This window comes from Geotrypetes seraphini, chromosome 11 (genome assembly GCF_902459505.1).
Source record: "Geotrypetes seraphini chromosome 11, aGeoSer1.1, whole genome shotgun sequence".
NCBI lineage: Eukaryota > Metazoa > Chordata > Amphibia > Gymnophiona > Dermophiidae > Geotrypetes > Geotrypetes seraphini.
In genome coordinates, this window is record NC_047094.1 from 31,893,453 (window position 1) to 31,907,188 (window position 13,736).

The 13,736-nt window shown below is 44.6% G+C and overlaps 1 protein-coding gene across 1 annotated transcript in view; it reads left to right on the forward strand.

The window, feature by feature from the left end:
• Window positions 1–3,034: 3,034 nt before the first annotated feature.
• PDXDC1 (pyridoxal dependent decarboxylase domain containing 1) overlaps window positions 3,035–13,736 on the forward strand; it is a 91,084-nt gene continuing 80,382 nt past the window's right edge. The window contains exon 1 of the mRNA XM_033914308.1: window positions 3,035–3,254. Coding sequence (XP_033770199.1) covers window positions 3,234–3,254 — 21 coding nt within the window. The 5' untranslated portion in view covers window positions 3,035–3,233. The remainder of the gene's footprint in view (window positions 3,255–13,736) is intronic.

Sequence of the window (13,736 nt, forward strand, 5' to 3'; positions counted from 1 at the left end):
TCTTACGAAAATACCCTATTATTCTATGTGCAAATTTTGAACAAAATCTGAAACATAATGGCGGGGGCCATTAGATAACTTGGAAAGGAATGACCCTTTATTCAAAAAAGATCAAGCTCTCAGGGTTGATAACAAACTTTAAGTGACTTCAGCACCTAGTTCAGGGGTGTCCAATGTCGGTCCTCGAGGGCCGCAGTCCAGTCGGGTTTTCAGGATTTCCCCAATGAATATGCATTGAAAGCAGTGCATGCAAATAGATCTCATGCATATTCATTGAGGAAATCCTGAAAACCCGACTGGACTGCGGCCCTCGAGGACCGACATTGGACACCCCTGACCTAGTACGATTTATTAATTCATCACCGAGCTCCTTCCTGAGATGAGCACTTGATCAACCAATCATACAGAGAACTCAGAAGCTTCCTGACTCAATTGTACCTTTTGCATTTTAGGGGGGGAGCGTCAATTTTTATTTATAGATGTTCAACAAATTTATACATATAGCTTAAAAAAGCAAAATATTTTAACAGGAAGAAGTAATTAGATGTTACCTAATTTTCTTCATTTATTCCCTTTAGACCAGGGGTAGGGAACTCCGGTCCTCGAGAGCCGTATTCCAGTCGGGTTTTCAGGATTTCCCCAATGAATATGCATGAGATCTATTTGCATGCACTGCTTTCAATGCATATTCATTGGGGAAATCCTGAAAACCCGACTGGAATATGGCTCTCGAGGACCGGAGTTCCCTACCCCTGCTTTAGACAGTGCAGACACTTGAGTTTATGCACTCCTACCAGAGACTGTGAACCATTGGCTTCAAAGTAACTTATAAGACCCATGTGCAGCCCATATTTACTACTACTATTATTTCTTTAGCGCTACCAGATGCACGCAGCGCTGCACAGAGTCACAAAGTGTAAGAAAATAGTCCCTGCTCGAAACAACTTACAATCTAAACAGATGTCATGGATACAATTAAGGGGAATGGTTAATCAGTGGGCTGGGTTGGAGGGCAGAGGAGTAGGGTTAAGGATTGAAAGCTATATAAAAAAGATGGGTTTTCATTCTGCTTTTAAACAAGGGAAGGGAAGGGGCTTGACGGACAAACTTGGGTAATTTATTCCAGGCTTAGGGGCAGCTAGATGAAAGGAACGAAGTCTGGAATTGGCAGTGGAGGAGAAGGGTAATGCTAAGTGACTTATCTGAGGAGCGGAATTCTCTGGGAAGTGTATAAGGAGAGAGAAGCAAGGAGAGATATTGAGGGGCAGCAGAATGAATACACTTGTAGGTCAGCAATAAGATCTTGAATTGTATGCAATGGCAGATAGGGAGCCAGTGAAGTAACTTAAGGAGAGGGGTGACATGAGCATAACTAGGTTGGTAGAAGATGAGTTGCGCAGCAGAGTTTTGCACAAATTACAAGGGGGAGAGGCGACACTGAGGGATACCAGTTAGGAGTAGATTGCAGTAATCTAAGAATGAGGTTACGAGAGCTTGGACAAGGGTCCCCCATTTCAATCCTCTGTGCAATTGTAGGTCCTGACTCACTGCACTAAATAAATCATCCTTGTCTGGACACATCTCTTTGGCAACAGAAAGACATTCTTTAACAAATTCTTCCTCTATGAATTTGGAGCTGCCATTGCGCTCTATTAGCTTCGCAACTTGAAAACTTGCTTGCAGTGTCAATCCATTTTTCAGTTTTAATATTTTGTCTTTTCTCACTTGTCCAACCAATCATATTTGTCTTTATGTCGAGATTTGTAGTGTCTACGCAAACTATATTCCTTGAACAGAGCCACTGAATGCTTGCATATCAAACAGCTATCTCCTTGTACAGCATTTAAAAAGTAATTGTAGGTCCACTGTTCTTTGAATATCCTGCACTCTGAGTTATTTTTCTTTTCTTTTCCTAGGGATTCACAACGGCTATTACGTCTGCTGCTGGCCTATGCTTCTGGGTACTGGGTGGCAGGTGGTAATGAATCCACACACTTTGTTGGTGCTGTGGGGCTCTGTTCAGGCCCAGGGTGTGCGCAACTGACCGATTTTAGCCTGTGTTGTGTAGGCAGCTAGCAACTGAGGAAGAGTAGGGGTCCTGCTCTGGCTACTACTTGTCTGCCTCAGCGTAGTGATGGTGCCTCAGCACGTCCTTGGCCACAGTGCGTCACCCCGGCCGACGCTGAATGCGGTGCCGCCCGCAGCCACAGCAGGGTCTAGGATGGTAAATGAACTTGGAGGGCCGTATCCAGCCCACAGGCTGTAGTTTGAGGGCCCCTGCTCTAGAGGGACTAAAGCAGGGGTGTCAAAAGTCCCTCCTCGAGGGCCGCAATCCAGTCGGGTTTTCAGGATTTCCCCAATGAATATGCATGAGATCTATTAGCATACAATGAAAGCAGTGCATGCAAATAGATCTCATGCATATTCATTAGGGAATTCCAGAAAACCCGACTGGATTGCGGCCCTCGAGGAGGGACTTTGACACCCCTGGACTAAAGGAAAGAAAATTACTAAGTACTACTATACCAGGGGTGTCCAATGTCGGTCCTCGAGGGCCTCAGTCCAGTCGGGTTTTCAGGATTTCCCCAATGAATATGCATTGAAAGCAGTGCATGCAAATAGATCTCATGCATATTCATTGGGGAAATCCTGAAAACCCGACTGGACTGCGGCCCTCGAGGACCGACATTGGACACCCCTGTACTATACTATGGGGAAGACGCTGGACTAGCAGAAAACCGATTTCTTTTTAGATCCATAATTCATCAAATCTCTGGGACTCGAATACGAGTCGATGCCACCTAACAACAACTACAATCCTTAAAAAAAAAAAATTATTAACACGGATCTGCAGCAGGAATACCTACGCCCTCAGCCTCCCTCCACGCAGCCATTTCACACGGTCACTTCTCCCTAAGTGCCAAGGCACTCGCGAGCCGTGCAGGCGCGCGCATAAGCATCAGTTACCCAGGCGCCTGTGACGTCGAAGCCAGCTTGCTACGGCGGGCCGGGAGGTCCAAACCCAGGCGTGCCCGAGCGTTCTGGTCTCTCAGTCGCCTGGTAAACGTCAGCGTTGCCAGCGTGGAAACGGAGAGGAGAGAGAGAAAGGCGGAAGTGTGAGAGAAGGAAAATCCTGCTCCGGGTTCCGTGTGTCTATCCCCTGGGAATCCGCCTCGTCTCCGCTCCTGCTGCGCCTGGACCCAGAGCTGCCTTCGTTCCCCCCTCCCGGTGCTATGGAGAGACCCTATGAGAAGGTGCGTCTTTTCCTGCTTTATGTCTCAACGGGGTCGGGCTGGCCTCGGGTCACTCGCCCTAAGGGGTCATGTCCCTGTTTGCCTGCCTTCCTGCCTGGCAGCAAAGAGAGAAGGGGGAGAGGAGATACCTGCCCCCCTCCCCACCGGGTCTTTGCCATGCTTTCCATTCAGCCCAGTCTTGTAAGAGAACAGTGGAGGGAATAGAAAGTGATTACATTTCTCTTGAGCTTTTTTTGGAGTTCTTGGTTTGTTCTTATTTAATTACTTGGTGGCCTCTTTTTCCACCTGTTGGTAAATAAAACAAGCAAAACAAGAAAAACTCTGATGGAAGCTGACAAGTTTATTTACCCTTCCCTTCCTGAATGTGCCCCCCAAATGCTGGATCATAAGTTGTTAGATTAGCCAAACTTTTTGACATCAAAGTATTTTTCATATTATTGGCTTGGATTTAATATTCCTAAAAAGAAGTGCTGCCAGCCTATATAGCTTTTATTTAATGAAATAGTTGTTCCCCCCTCCCCTCTCCCAAGAATGCTTGTGAATTATAGTTTATTTAAAATTTGTTATACTGCTTATTGTACTTCTATAGAATATAAAATAGTAAAAAAAAAAAAAAAAAAAAGAGGATTTACAAATTGATAGCACAAATCTATGCGGACAAGACATTACAAACATATTGGAGACAAAAGTTCAAAGAAAGGCCATTATGTGACAGTGAGGGAATGTGGCTGAATGCTGTAGTTCATTAGTGGAATCCCAAGTTAGTGTAAAAGAGAGTTTGTCTAACCTCTCATGTGCATTTTCATTACTTCATATAGGAGCATTTTACCTGACTTGGAATTCAAAACGTTGTGTCTTGGTTAAAGGGCGATATGTGGAGTAGAGAATTGCGCGGGGACAGAAATCAAACCTGTCCCCGCCCGTCTCCAGTAGAATCAAATCCGTCCCCACTAGGAGTCAAATCCATCCCCGCTGGAATCAAATCCATCCCCGCTGGAATCAAATCCATCCCCACCCGTCCCTATATAAACTTCAGAAGTAATTATTTCATTTATTACTGAATTAAAGGCTCTGGTAGAGACCCATTTACAAATAAGCAAAGACACTTTAATTAATTTGGAAATATTAATTGAGAAGAATACATACTTTGTAAATGGGTTTCTACCAGAGCCTCTAATGTAAATATAAAATATAAATACTCAGCTGATGAGGACCTCAAGCTGTTAGCTGAGGACTTCCTCTGCAGTTGGCCGGGGTGTCCCTTTTGCCAAGCTTGGCAGGCAGCAGTAGCGTCCAAGTCACAGATGCTGGCACCCAGTGGCTCATGGATGCTGCCAGCAACTGCTGCGCTTGGTGAAGGGGAGTTCTGGCTGTCTCTAGAGGAGGTCCTCTGCTGGCGGTGCTTGGGTATCCCCACCAGCCACAGCAAGGCTCAGTAAGTACTTCAACATTGTAGAAATAAAACTAGAAATGCATTTCTTTTTATTTTGAACACAATACAAAGACATCTGCTATATACATTTCCCAAAGCTAACATATTTTAGTCAATAAATTCCATTTTTACCTTTGTTGTCTGGAGAAACTTATTTTTCCATCAAGTTGGTCCCAGTTTCTTTTTTCCACTTTCCTATCTTCTGTAAATTCTTCTGTTGCTGTCCATTGGTTCCTCTACCATGGTCCAGCATATATCCTTTTCTCATCTTTCGCCCCTGCCCACCATCCCCATGCCTGACATTTCTCCTTTTGTTCTTTCACTCCTCTCTAGCACCATGCCACATCTGTCCCTCCATCACTATGTCCAAAATTCCTCCCTCTTGCATCCCTTTCAATATGTCCCACTCATCTTTCTCTTCCCTCTCATCTGTACCTCCCTCCCTATGACCAAAACTTCTCCTCTTTCTTCCATTCCCCGTGTGTACACAACCATCTCTTTCCTGCTCACTGACACACCCACTTCTCCCTTTCTGTTTCCTCCCCCACCTCAGCATCTCTTTCCCTCCTTCCTCTCTCCCAAGTTCATGCCTTCTGTGTCCAAAAACGCATTCCCTCCCCCACTTCAGCATCTCTCCCTCCCTTCCTTCATCCTCTCTCCCAAGTTCACGCTTTCTGTGTCCAAAAACGCACTCCTTCCCACCCCTTCATTCGATTACAGATAACAACAGGGGTTGGAGGCAGCTCGAGTAGAGAGGCTCGTCTTCTTTTCCTGCCTGCAGCACGCCATATGTAGCTGACCCAGAAGTCTTCTGGGAAGACTTCTGGGAAGTCTTCTGGGAAGGCTTCGCGTCAGTCTGGCGGTGGCTGAGGTGTCAGGTAGGAGGGGTTTAGATACTGGATGTAGGTGGTGAGAGGAGACAGACTGTAGATAGAAAGAGGGAGGGATCAGACACACTGGATGAAAGGAGAAAGATAACAGACAAGCTGGAATGCCTGGGGAGAGAGAAAAAGACAGATGATGGATATAAAGGAGGAAGACATTGAATGGAAGGGAGGATGCGGATGAAAAGGAGGAAAGAGAAAGATGGGGCAGACACTGAGTAGAAAGGAGAGAAAGAGAAATGAAGCAGATGTTGGATAGAAAGGGGAGAGAGAAGGGTGGATGATGGACGGGGTGACGGGGCAGAAAGGAGGAAGAGAAGAGACAGATCAGATGCTGGGCAGAAGAAGGAGAGAGAGGGGGGAAATGCTGGATGGAAAGAGGGGGAGGGTTAGATGCTGGATGGAAAGGAGAAAGAGAGAGAGGGCAGATGCTGGATGGAAATGGAGGAGAGGGAAGATGCTGGAGAGAAAAGAGAAAGGACAGATGCTGGATAGAAGGGGAGCAGAGAGAGAGGGGGAAGTGCTGAATGATGGGAGAGAAAGATGATAGAATTAGTGACAGACTAGAAAAGAAGAAGTGGAATAAGAGAGCCAGAGTGAGGGAAAGAAATGGCAAGCTATAGGTAGACAGAGCAGACCATCCAAGCTCATGGGGCTTCAGAAAGATGGATAATTCCGGTAGCGGCAGAGCAGCTTTCATCCTCGTTTGCTGCAGTCCAAGATCCCAGGTCACAGCTCCTCGCTGGGTTGTCGCAGCTTCGGGTTAGCAGCCCTTGGCATCCACTGATCCCCGCTCAGCTCTGAACCACAGATCGAGGCTCGTGCAGCAGAACTGGGCCTTGTACGCTGCATGTGACCGGCAAAGTTAACTTAGCTCATTTTAGGTTTGTCCGGGGGGGAGGAGGAGAACTCTGTCCGTCCGCTCTAGCCTGCACGTGATACCTTCCAATGAATCAGCAGCAACAGTGTCTGTCACATGCCTACGTGCTGAGCTCACTGCCTACGTGACAGAGACTGTTGCTGCTGATTCATCGGGACTCGGGAACTCAGCTCGGACCCGGATCGGAAATTAGGTAGGCCTCGGGATAGGAACCCGTCAGCCTTGGAGGGGTCCCATTGGGAGTCCCTTTGACCTAGGGGGGTTTCTGCAATCCCCGTTCCCGTGCACACTTCTAACGTGGAGTGTTTGACTCTTTCCAGAAACATCAATAACAAGAAGAAATGTTTGCAAAGAATACTAGTTGCATTTTGGTAGGTTTCTTGCAATGTTTTTATCTAGTCTTAAAAGCAGACAATGGGCTCCTTTTACGAAGCCATGTTAGCGGCTTTATCGCACGGCGACTTTTTATCACGCGCTAACCCCCGCGCTGGCTGAAAAACTACCACCTGCTCAGGAGGAGGCGGTAGCGGCTAGCGCAGTCGGCAAATTAGTGCGCGCTATTACGCGCGTTAAACCACTAACGGAGCTTCGTAAAAGGAGCCCGCTATGTCTCCACAGTTACATAGAAACATAGAAATAGACGGCAGATAAGGGCCCACGGCCCATCTAGTCTGCCCACCTTAATGTCCCTCCCCTACCTTTGCCCTGTGAATAGATCCCATGTGCCGATCCCATTTGGCCTTAAAATCAGGCACGCTGCTGGCCTCAATCACCTGTAGTGGAAGACTATTCCAGCGATCAACCACTCTTTCAGTGAAAAAGAATTTCCTGGTGTCACCTCGTAGTTTCCCGCCCCTGATTTTCAACGGATGCCCTCTTGTTGTCGTGGGACCCTTGAAAAAGAAGATATCTTCCTCCGCCTTGATGCGGCCCGTAAGATACTTGAACGTCTCGATCATGTCCCCCCTCTCTCTGCGCTCCTCGAGCGAGTATAGCTGTAATTTGTCAAGCCGTTTTTCGTATGGTAGATCCTTGAGTCCCGAGACCATCCGGGTGGCCATTCTTTGCACCGACTCCACTCTCAGCACATCCTTGCGATAATGCGGCCTCCAGAATTGCACACAGTATTCCAGGTGGGGCCTCACCATGGATCTATACAATGGCATAATGACTTCCGCCTTACGACTGACGAAACCCCTTCGTACGCAGCCCATGATTTGTCTTGCCTTGGACGAAGCCTGCTCCACTTGATTGGCAGACTTCATGTCCTCACTGACGATTACCCCCAAGTCTCGTTCTGCTACCGTTTTTGCTAGGATCTCGCCATTAAGGGTATAAGACTTGCATGGATTCTGGCTGCCCAGGCGCATAACTTTGCATTTTTTGGCATTGAAGTTGAGTTGCCATGTCCTAGACCATCGCTCCAGTAGGAGTAGGTCGTGCATCATGTTGTCGGGCACTGAATCTTCGTCTGTTGTGCATTTGCCCACTACATTACTCAGTTTGGCGTCATCGGCGAATAATGTTATTTTACCTCGAAGCCCTTCTGCCAAGTCTCTTATAAAGATGTTGAATAGGATTGGGCCCAAGACTGAGCCCTGTGGTACTCCACTAATCACCTTCGTCATTTCGGAGGGGGTGCCGTTCACCACCACCCTTTGGAGCCTACCTCCAAGCCAGCTCCCAACCCATTTCGTCAATGTGTTACCTAATCCTATAGAACTCATCTTGCTTAGTAACCTGCGGTGTGGTACGCTATCGAATGCTTTGCTAAAGTCCAGGTACACGATGTCCAGGGACTCCCCAATATCCAGCTTCCCCGTTACCCAGTCAAAGAAGCTGATCAGGTTGGATTGGCAGGATCTCCCCATAGTAAATCCATGTTGTCAGGGATCCCGTAGATTCTCCTCATCCAGGATCTTATCTAATTGGTGTTTGATTAGAGTTTCCATTAGTTTGCTCACTATCGATGTTAGACTCACTGGTCTGTAGTTTGCTGTCTCCATCTTTGAGCCTTTCTTGTGGAGTGAAATGACGTTAGCCGTCCTCCAGTCCAACGGGACGCTGCCTGTACTAAGGGAGAGGTTGAAGAGCGCGGACAGTGGCTCCGCCAAGACATCACTCAGCTCCCTAAGCACCCTGGGGTGCAGGTTGTCCGGCCCCATTGCTTTGTTAACCTTGAGCTTTGACAGCTCACCGTAGACACTGCTGGGCGTAAACTCAAAGTTACTAAACAGGTCAACTGAGCCAACCCTTGTCTGTAGCTGAGGGCCGAGCCCTGGCGCTTCTCGGGTGAAGACTGAGCAGAAGTATTCATTTAATAGTGTGGAAGGAAAAAAATCTCTTTTTTTTCTCACAGTTTGTTTTGTATTTGCCCCAGATTAAGGTTCTCATAACTTCCGTCTCCCCTAAAAATAAAGTAATTTGTAAAACGTAAAAGCCAAATCAACACGAGTAATTTTCCATCAGTTTTATAGTCTAATATTTTAGTACATAGTACTGATTGGCTACTTTGTTTCAGTCTAAATCTTGATTTCATTATCAGCAAAATTCTAACTAGCAAAGAGATTGTTCTGCGCTTTGTTTATGCCTTACAAATAATTGAAGGTCAGTTTTTGCCATTTCTGTAATATGTTCCATTAGTTTGCTTAATAGGTACAGTAAGACCAGGGGCTGTGCTTTTAATATAGTGACAACAGTGTGCCTTAAGGATTAGTTAAGGCTAATATGGGCATGAATCCAGTTTTAAGAGGACTTTTTTGTCTGGCATCTATCCATATAATGACGAAGAAAGGATGTTTGTTATTTATAAAGTATTGCAACACACTTCAGAAACCTAAAATTATATATATATATATACTTTTTTAAATAAATACAAGTTCTCCCTAGGGTGGGATATAAAATTTTAAATAAACTTGGGAAATATAAATATATTTTATAGAGGCACTAATTTTAACAATTTAACCCCCTCTTTTACTAAGGTGCGCTAACCGATTAGCGCGTGCTAAATGCTAACGCATCCATAGACTAACATGCACGCGCTAGTGTTTAGCGTGCGTTAATCGGTTAGCGCATCTTAGTAAAAGAGGGGGTTAAAATTAGTGCCTCGGTTAGTAAAAGAGGGCCTAAATGTTTAATATGTTTGTTATATTTTCAGAGCAGAACAGATTTGTAGTTCAGGGAGTCTCCCTGTATCCCTCCTTCTTATCTTTTCCTGTAGGACTATTGCTTGCTTTGGTACAAACTGAAGGGGGCAACAGAGCCTTCTAGAGAAGGAGGTCGAGTTGAAAACCTGGAGTGGATTCCTTCTGCATAGCAGACAATCATGGGGAGAATATCCTACTGTCCAGAATGATACATCTATCTACTAGAAAATATACTAGCAAGGTAAGAACCCAATCTCTTTTTAGATAGATTCATCAAGTCAGCAACCGTGTTGTCAACATGTTCAAAATTATGGAAATTAGGGCCTTGTTTTCTGGCCAGATTATCTGGTAGTTTCAGAAACTACTCTGAGCAAAATTAGACTATGTTGAATTCAAGGCAAAATAAAATGACTTTAGGCTATAGAGGGTATGAATCAACACACAGCTGAAATAATGCAAAATTGTACATGGTCCAGTTTTGCTCTGAAGGGCTCATATCAAGCCATATGTAATCCACCCATCTGTGTATTATGAAACAAATTATTCCAGTGCTTGACTAAATGTATTGTTGGTCATCACAGCAATAGACATAATACTATGATTCTTTAAATAACAACTTAAAATCAGCTTAGCATACTCTACTGGTACTTGCTTTTGGTTGTGTAAATGTAGGGGCAGGCTTTTCAGTATGTGTTCTTCTTAGGCTGTCTGTGTTTGTAGGAAGGGTATATGCAAGTTGTAGCTTGCCATTTAATCACAAGAGAGCAATTGCGTCTTTAATTAGAGCTTTATATCGCTGTGGATGCTACAGATAATTCAGTCTATAGCATGTGGCCAGCATTATAACATTTTATTTTTTGATTGGTTTTGTGTGTTTTACTTGTTTAATGTGTTAAAGGAATATAATAGCAAATGTTAAGATTTCACATAAACAGTGGTAGCAGTTGGGAAAGGCATCCATCCATTCACTCACATCTTGGTCTTTGCCATGCTCATTTTGATTTCATTTCATTTACGGCCTCTTTTATAAAGCCGTGCGGCAACAACCCCGAAGCCCTTTAAATCTCTGTGGGCTTCGGGGCCGTTAGCGCAGCCGCTAGCGCGGCTTTGTAGAAGAGGCCGTTAATGTTTATATGTTAGATTTATGTCTTGCCTATCTCTAAATGCTAAGTGGGAAACAACATAAATATTAGAATTGAAAACTAAGCACACACAACATAAAACAATAATCTGTGTCCCCTAAATGTTCAGAATTATATGGTGGTTTAGAACTACAGGTGAAATGGCACAAAAGATCAGACTCGACATGGCTGTATTTTGGCAGAAGTGCCTGCATCAGGCGTCATATAGTCCAGTCCAATTAATGGTGTCGCTTAGAGAATGTAGTGAGCTTCCGTTAATGAAAATACTCAAATCCAAATATGTTGCCAGTAGCATTTGTTTTTGGATTTGAGTGTTTTCATTAACGGAAGCTCACTACATTCTCTAAGCGACACCATTAATTGGACTGGACTGTATGACGCCTGATGCAGGCACTTCTGCCAAAATATAGCCCTGTCAAGTCTGATCCTTTGTGTCATTTCACCTGTAGTTGAGTGGGATCATTTGTGACATAGAGCTGTAGTTGGACGACTATTGAATCCAACAGAAGAAAAATAAAATAGATTTTTACAACTTTGGCTCCCTTGGTGCTTCTTGCATTTTTTCCCTTACTATTCTGTCCCCTTCAAAAAATTTTATGAGGGACCTATTCTCCTTATTGTTCATCAATAAATGGGACTGCCGTTAATACCATGTGGCTCTCTTTGTTTTGTGAAAGCTAGATACTATTGACTGACTCTTTTGAGAGTACTTTTTCCCTTCATCCCAACTACTTTCTGATTCCTACCTGGTTCATATCGAGCTAAGCAGGCTTTACAAAATTGTTGGGTGCAGAGCAGCTTCAGGTTTAATTTTAAATCTTGGTTATATCCAGAGGTGTCAACTAACACCATAATTGAAATAGTTTTTGTTGAGAAAGGCATCTCGATTCTTTTTGCTTACGTAATCCACACACCCAAGAGTATCCTACTGTTATGTTACTAAAACTACCACGAGCAGTTAATGCATTACTGTACACCCAATGCACATTATCCTAGACTAGTAAAACCCGATCTGCCGCATTCCTTTAGAACACAGGTGTCATCAAACTCAAGGCCCATGGTCCGATGCCCCCACCCCCGGTGTCATCTTGTGGCCGGCTCCCTCCTCCTCACAGCCATAGTGTGCACTGAGCTGCATGCAGCGACTCCTCGCTCATCCCATACCTCATCCAGAAGCATTCCCTCAGACACGGCTCCTCTGTGCACACTACGGCTGTGAGGAGGAGGGAGCCGGCCACAAGATGACACCGGGGCATTGGACCGCGGGCCGCATAAAACGGCCAGGTTGGAGCCGGCCAGAAGGTTAGACACCCGCCATAGGGAGGTACAGCATGGAGGGAGGGAGACAACAAAGGTAGGGGGAATGGTTTTATTTTCAAGTTAGTGTTTGAATTGTGTCAATTTCGAGCATTTTAATCTGCTGTCTATCTTTTGCGCTGCTCATGAAGAAATACATTTGTTTCTTTTTCTCTGGGGGTTGTCCTGCATGCAGAATCTTCAATCTTAGGGTGTTTTTTATAAATATATTAGTACTTTTAGTTTTTGGTCCCGTATTTGCATAGGGGTTATCCGTGTTCTGGTAGGAATGAATGTTGAGAAGCATACAGTGTGGTTTGTGTAGTTTAATTTTATGGTTAACCATTACCATTATGTGTTAATAAGATTATATTGTGTGTGTGTATATATGGAAAAAAATGGTGGTATAATTAGTATTATTATGGGGGTGGGGTCTAGCCTGCGATTTAGCCTGTGGTTTGGATTTTGGCCCCTTAATGTGTTAACCGCATTGAACTTCCATGGTATTGCGGTATACAAGAATAAAGTTATTATTATTATTATTATTATTATTATTATAATGTGATTGAATTTGATACCCCTGTTTTAGAATCAAAACAGGGGTATCAAAACAGTGGAATGGATCTGGTCCACTGATGCCCTTTAAGAGCACATAGCTCTCAGCTCTGATCTGATGTTGATGGGGGCCATTGTATTATGAAATCAAGCAGCACTCCTGTACACCTCTCTGATTGCCCATTATTTTTATTAATTGTACACCGCTTTGATTTGGCTTTTTGTTAAAAATGGCGGTATATCAAATAAAATAACTGTAGGATTGCAGGATAAGAAATTAAACTATCTGGTTTTGATAGAAACATGATTAATTGAGTTAGGGAGTCAACAATAAGAATTTCTTATGCCCAAAGAGTTATACTTACTTCCACTTGCCCAGGATTAGGAAGTATCGAGGGGATATAGCAGCAACATTTCAAGATGCTATTCCATTAAATCAGATGAGAATAGATTTGCCGATAGAACTGAAGGGACTGCTATTAAAGTATGTGTGGTCTAATATATTGGAGCTGTTTTGTTGTCCCCCCCCAATCTAGTTAGAGCAAATGAGAAGGATTTATTTTGAGTGTGGGTTTAGACTAGTGGTCTCAAACTCAAACCCTTTGCAGGGCCACAGTTGGATTTGTAGGTACATGGAGGGTCGCAGAAAAAAAAGTTAATGTCTTATTATAAAAATGACAATTTTGCATGAGGTAAAACTCTTTATAGTTTATATATCTTCCCCCCAAAGGCCTGCATGTTCCTCCCTTCTTTGCAAAGTCCTCCAGCTTCTCCCCTGGCCTCCCGGTCTTAGTTTCAGCTAATTACCATGCCTGCAGAGAGGATCGCCGGTGCTGTAACATTCCTTGCAGGCTGCCATCGGCCTCCGCAGCACATTCCCTCTGCCGCAGTCCCGCCCCTCCTCTGACATCTGAAGGTAAGAGCTGGAGGCCAGGGGGGAAGCCAGAGGACACTGCAAAGAGCGGGCAGCACTAGTACAGACTGCGGGCCGCAAAATAGTACTTGGCGGGCCGCTTGTGGCCCCCGGGCCACGAGTTTGAGACCACTGGTTTAGACTTTAAGGATTTTGGTTGTTTGTTTTAGGAGATTAATGTGCATTGGGATAACATAGAATATTATAAAGTAGCAGATTTGATTTCCACTTGAC